This window comes from Alosa sapidissima, chromosome 10 (assembly GCF_018492685.1).
Source record: "Alosa sapidissima isolate fAloSap1 chromosome 10, fAloSap1.pri, whole genome shotgun sequence".
Taxonomy (NCBI): Eukaryota; Metazoa; Chordata; class Actinopteri; order Clupeiformes; family Clupeidae; genus Alosa; species Alosa sapidissima.
In genome coordinates this window covers 19,303,115-19,308,950 of record NC_055966.1, presented here as the reverse complement: position 1 = coordinate 19,308,950, position 5,836 = coordinate 19,303,115, and the positions used below count along the sequence as shown (strand labels likewise).

The 5,836-nt window shown below is 42.3% G+C and overlaps 1 protein-coding gene across 3 annotated transcripts; it reads left to right on the top strand.

The window, feature by feature from the left end:
• The first annotated feature begins 463 nt into the window (after window positions 1-463).
• Window positions 464-5,072, top strand: cnr2 (cannabinoid receptor 2). Of its 3 annotated transcripts, none has more exons than XM_042108287.1 (4): window positions 464-587; window positions 1,794-2,103; window positions 2,413-2,478; window positions 3,400-5,072. In XM_042108287.1, the coding sequence occupies exon 4, from the start codon at window positions 3,447-3,449 to the stop codon at window positions 4,449-4,451; it is 1,005 nt and encodes a 334-aa protein (XP_041964221.1). In that variant the 5' UTR covers window positions 464-587; window positions 1,794-2,103; window positions 2,413-2,478; window positions 3,400-3,446; the 3' UTR covers window positions 4,452-5,072. The 3 variants fall into 3 exon arrangements, with proteins under 3 accessions (XP_041964221.1, XP_041964219.1, XP_041964220.1); XM_042108285.1 differs by having other exon boundaries at window positions 2,413-2,482; XM_042108286.1 differs by lacking the exon at window positions 1,794-2,103 and having other exon boundaries at window positions 2,413-2,482.
• Window positions 5,073-5,836: the final 764 nt, after the last annotated feature.

Here is a 5,836-nt window from a genome sequence, read left to right as displayed (position 1 = left end):
TTGGAAGAGTGATATGTGTGTTGGATGAATTAGGCCACTGCTGTCTCTGTAGGCAGCAAAAAGAGAAAAGCATTGATCTGTGGGTTTCATCAGAAGAGGTTGACTGGGTTTCATCAGAAGCTGAGAGAAAGTGTAGCCTAAAGAAAAAGAAAGAAGGTATTTGAAAGGTATTTGAAAGGTGAAAAGGTATTTGGCCACTTTCATTTTTAGCCATTTTGCTTGGAGAATATAAGGAGGTTTGAAAAAGTTTAGGGGGCTTTTGGATGTGTATTTCTCCAGGTTGAGATGTAACTATATGAAGGAGTGTGTTAATGTAATCGTTTATCTACAGAAAAGAGAGGGGGATTGCTGCTTATAGAGAGGCCATTTTGTACTCTTTTTTTCTGTGCCATCACTCCTCCCCTCATCTGTCTCCTCCTCTCCACTCTCATGATGTCGATAGTAACTGGGGTGTGGAGTTGCCTTGCAGTCAGAGCAGTGTACTGCTGTCAATTTATGAGCTGGATATTGATTGTGTAAGTCAGTTCCTTATTAAACAGAAATATTACAAGTCAAACACGAACAAAAGTGAAGCCATCTCAGTCATGGTAAGTTGTATTAATAACTGATGCATTATTGCTTCTTCTCTATTTGTATAATGATCATGTAAGTGGTTTGGATTGATGATATTGACATTATTGTTTTGTTTATTTGTAAATAAGGAAAATATTTGTGTGCTTCTTCACTGCATGCTTTGCAACATAATGATTTGGTTTCCTGTGATGAAACCAGAGAGAGGACTCCCTCTAAAAACTGCTGTCAGCCTGATCTAACCACAGTGTCTTTTTTATTTTTTATTTTATTTTATTTTTTTAAGATTCCATTTCCTGTAGTACAACAAAGTTTGCATTTGTATAGATTATCATCCTCTCTTTCTTATAGAACATTTACAGTTGTTCAGTTTTGTTGTTCAGAGTTGCATAAAAGGTCTTCCTGGTTATGAAATGCAGTTGTAGCCGACTAAATGGAAGTGCAGCTGCAACAGTGAAGATGACAAAAAAGGAACAGGGGAAGATGACGTGCAAAATTGTGTTACAAAGCATTTTTTTCCAATATTTACATTTTATTTAGCAAACACGTTTAATCCAAAGTCAACAATAGAATGAAACATTCTTGGGTTTTGATACAATGTGAATTAAATGAGGAGCAATTCCGCGCAAAACTGTCACGTCCATAACGGCAACTAAATAATATGGCATTGTGTTGGCGTTATGGACGTGAGAGTGATGCGCGGAATGCCCTGAGAACGAATATATATATATATATATATATATATATTCGTTGGAGATATATCTTATCTTTTATCTATTAACTTGTATAATTTACAATATTGTTCTTGCACCTTGCATTTGTACCTCCACTGGTGCATATATCTATATCATGGTCACAGCTCACAGTGGTTCTCATGACCAAACTATCACTTCAGTGCTGTCACTGTGTTATTGTGTGTTGATATTTTTGAATGCAACTGCATCTGTCTCTATCCATCCATCCACCTAACTTAGTATAATGCCTTCACGTTGCCCCTTCTTTAAAAAAGCAATATAGACTGCTTTTAGAGAGGTGCATACCTTCCTGCAATTCCTCAACAGCAATATGTGAGTCTCCCCTGTGCTTTGAATGAACCTGGAATTTGACTCACGTTCGTCATTTTGAAATGCTTCTGCATTTGTCCACCAGGGGAAAGCCTTTAGACTGTGACAGTCTTTAATGATAATTTTTCACTGACCCGATAATTTTTCACTGTCCACCAGCCTATTCTCGACTGATGGAAGGTTGACACCGACAGACCTGGAGCAATCCTGCTAAAAGCCATGCCTTTGAACTATGTCTAAAATACTCTTAGGTATCCATCAACCTAACACCACTGAGGCCCCTGAGGAGCTTCCATCAGCCATCTATGAATGTTTCGTCAGCTCACATCTGCTAAAAGCACACTTCAGGAACCGAGTGGCGTGACTCACCTTTATTGAATCCTAAAAGCAATGCAGATTCAAAACCAAAGATGATATGGCCACTCTGATTTTGCTAAATCTTCATGTGGCAATGGAGGCTGAGCTGAAGGTCAATGCTTTTTTTTTTGGTCACTGAAACACTTTTCAATCAAAGTGGGGTAAAAATGAGGAAATGCACGTTTACCATATCTGAGCTTCCAACTCAATGTTAAAAATAATAATACAAATAATAATAATAAAAATGTTTGTTTGAATTTATTTGAAAATGCTACATGGATTCTTGGACATTTATTTATAGCGATTTTTTTTATCTGGCTCTCTTTTCATCTGCAGCAGTATACAGATAAACGATTAGAAATGGTTGCATTCAGCTATTTATGCTATAACTAAGCAATGCAATTCTATTCCGATACTATAGGATACCACAGAAAATTCATTGGAGGTCACATCATCATGGCTTAATGACTGCTCCCCCGCGGCGCCTGTAGGTAAATATATTAATTTCATTTAGTCCAGTGTGTCTGGAACAAAAACATCATTTGTTGCCATATGAACCCTCACAACATTGCACACACTCAACTGGAATTGAAATGCTTCAAAGGCCGATGTGGAGAAGTACTGTCATTGTACTGACAAGTGCATAAATCCATGTCTTGACCATGGAAACATTTGTCTGGCTGACATCAGATGATTCTCAAAAGAGAATTGATTTGGGACCTTGCATACAGTTCACCTCCACTCTCCAAGCAACAAAATTAAATTTAAATTGGTACATTAAACTCTGAATCTTTTCGGAAGTACAGCAAACACATCTTTCTTGTAAACAAAGGTTTTAAAAGCAATTGCTTACTCTGTTCCAAAGAAGATAGACATGCGTGTTGTTTAAAGCTGACACCATCAGTGTGGCCACAAACACATGCATAAACACACACACACATACACACACAGTAGACATGCACGCACAGACTCGCACGCACACACAAACCACACACACACAGGCCTGCACACAAGCACACACACACACACACATAAACACAAACACGTACACGCATGCATGCACAAACACACCCACATGCACACACACATAAAAACACACACATGCAGGCACACATACACGCACACACTCACATAAACACACACACACCCCATAAGAGTAGGGGTTGTGGGAGATGGAGACAAATTGTGTGTTTTAAAAATCAAAAGTGTGATTTATTTTTGCGGAAAAGAATGTGCAGGACTGGGCGGCAGTCATATTTTGTCTAGTTAGTTTTATGTATTATGTGTTTTTAGTATTATGTATTATGTGTTATTAGTATTATGTGAAATAATACTTTCACAAGTTGTGAAATAACGTGTGATTTGAACTTTTTTTGACATCCGTCTTTTCAATCACACATTGCCTCAGGCAATGGATCACTGGAGAGGTACTATGTGCTCAACCAGACAGAGCGGATGGCCATCGGCTCCATCCTCTTCCTGACTGGTCCCATCACTCTTCTGGAGAACATCCTGGTGCTAGGCATAATCTGCTCCAGTGCCACACTACGCCGACGGCCCTCCTACCTGTTCATCGCCAGCCTGGCACTGGCCGACGCCTTCGCCAGTTGCTTCTTCACCATCAGCTTTCTCGACTTCCACCTCTTCTGTCGGCACGACACTCCAGCTGCCTACCTTTTCAAGCTCGGGGGTGTGACCATGTCCTTCACAGGCTCCGTGGGCAGCCTGCTCCTCACGGCACTGGACCGCTACCTCTGCATCTACCAGGCGCCCATTTACAAGGTGCTGATGACGCGACAGCGAGCATTGCTGGGGCTACTGGCTCTGTGGACTGTCACTGCCGTCATCTCCTTCTTACCACTGATGGGTTGGAGGTGCCCGACTAAGCTTAGCCCTCCCTGCTCCAACCTCTTCCCCTATGTGGACCACCGCTACCTGGCCTGCTGGGTCAGCTTCATCCTGGTGGTTCTCCTGCTCATCATCGTGTCCTACACTTTGATCCTGTGGAAAGCCCACCAACATGAGGCGTCGGTCACTGGCTTGCAAGGGCAGGCGCGCCTGCGGATGGACATCCACCTGGCGCGGACGCTGGGTCTCATCCTGGTGATCATGGTGGGCTGCTGGCTGCCGGCTCTCTCCTTCATGCTCGCCGATGTGTCCGTGAACCTGCGCCCCGACCAGCAGAGGGCGTTCGCCTTCTGCAGCACCCTCTGTCTGGTGAACTCCTCTGTCAACCCCCTGTTGTACGCACTGCGCTGCAGGGACTTGAGAGGGGAGCTGTGTCGGATGTTAGGGCGGCTCTGTGGGTCATGGAGGTCCAGAAGTGGCGCAGATGATCAGTACAGGGAAGAGAGGAGCAACTGTAGCTCAAGTGTGGACAATGAGGAAAGAATGGGCAGGTATACTGTGTCTGTGTGTAAAGAGGTAGACCAGAGACAGCACAACACAGCTGAGCAATAAGGTTCATATTAATGTGAGGAAATTTTTTTTTCTAATGGCTTTTGATGTGTGTGTGTGTGTGTGTGTGTGTGTGTGTGTGTTTGTTTTGTTTGTTTTAATTATAGCAATCTGTTTTCAGTAAGACAAAAGGCACATTATAGTAGATACAATAAATACTGAGGTCAAGTAGTCAATCAAAGGTATATTTCACTTCACAGACTATACAAGGAGTTCATGATTTGTTTTTGACACATTATCAAGAACTTTTACAAGGTAAGTACACATAGAGCACCTCTGAAAGGCCCCCTAAAGAGTTTTTTTTACCTTAAAATTATGTTCCATCAAAATCATAAAACTCTTAATAGGGTGAACTGCTGTTCAGGTAGATACAGTGCCGGCCCCCTCAGAAATCAAAATGAGCTGCTATGCTAAAGACTGTAGAGTTCAAATAGATAGGCTACTTACAAGAATATGGATCTCTGTTTCTACAGACTGCTGTTAGTGCATTCTCTCTATATTGTATTGGGCGTTATAGTTTATAGCAAAGACGCACATTTAGTTAATTTATTATTGCGCTTCTTAAAGGTGCTCTAAGCGATATTACGCTGTTTCTAAGCTAAAACATTTTTGTCACATACAGCAAACATCTGCCTGTGCCCTGAATACACTGTAAAAGAAAATGCGGTCTCTGTGGACAGCCCAGACTCCAAAAACGGCAACAAAAAGAACTTGGTTCAGCCTAGACCATAAAAACATAACAAACTGTTCCCGCCAATCACCGACGAGATGCACGTTTAGGAAAGTTTCAATTGCACACGAGGGAGGGGGAGGGAGTAGCGAGCTAGCTCTCTGTTTTGTTTGAACGTCAACAGAAGTGACCTTACCCAACATCGCTTACAGCACCTTTAATTGTAGGGGGACCCAGAGAGCAAATCTTCTTTAGTGCTGCTTTAAAGCCCTACTGTGTAAGAAATTCTCCCATCTAGTGGTTAGGAGTTATATAACAACTAACATCTCAAGTGCTGCCTCGTTTACAACTACGGTAACCGTCACACATCAAAACTGGCACTAGTTACTAGTTACTACTCCTAGGCACGTCATAACATAAACTCTCTGAATAAGCAATAACAATTGGGGCAGCCGTGGCCTACTGGTTAGCGCTTCGGACTTGTAACCGGAGGGTTGCCGGTTCGAACCCCGACCAGTAGGCACGGCACCTAACCCCTCACTGCTCCCCAAGCGCCGCTGTTGTTGCAGGCAGCTCACTGCGCTGGGATTAGTGTGTGTGCTTCTCCTCACTGTGTGTTCACAGTGTGCTGAGTGTGTTTCACTAATTCACAGATAAATGCAGAGACCAAATATCCCTCACGGGATCAAAAGAGTATATATACTTATACTATACTTCT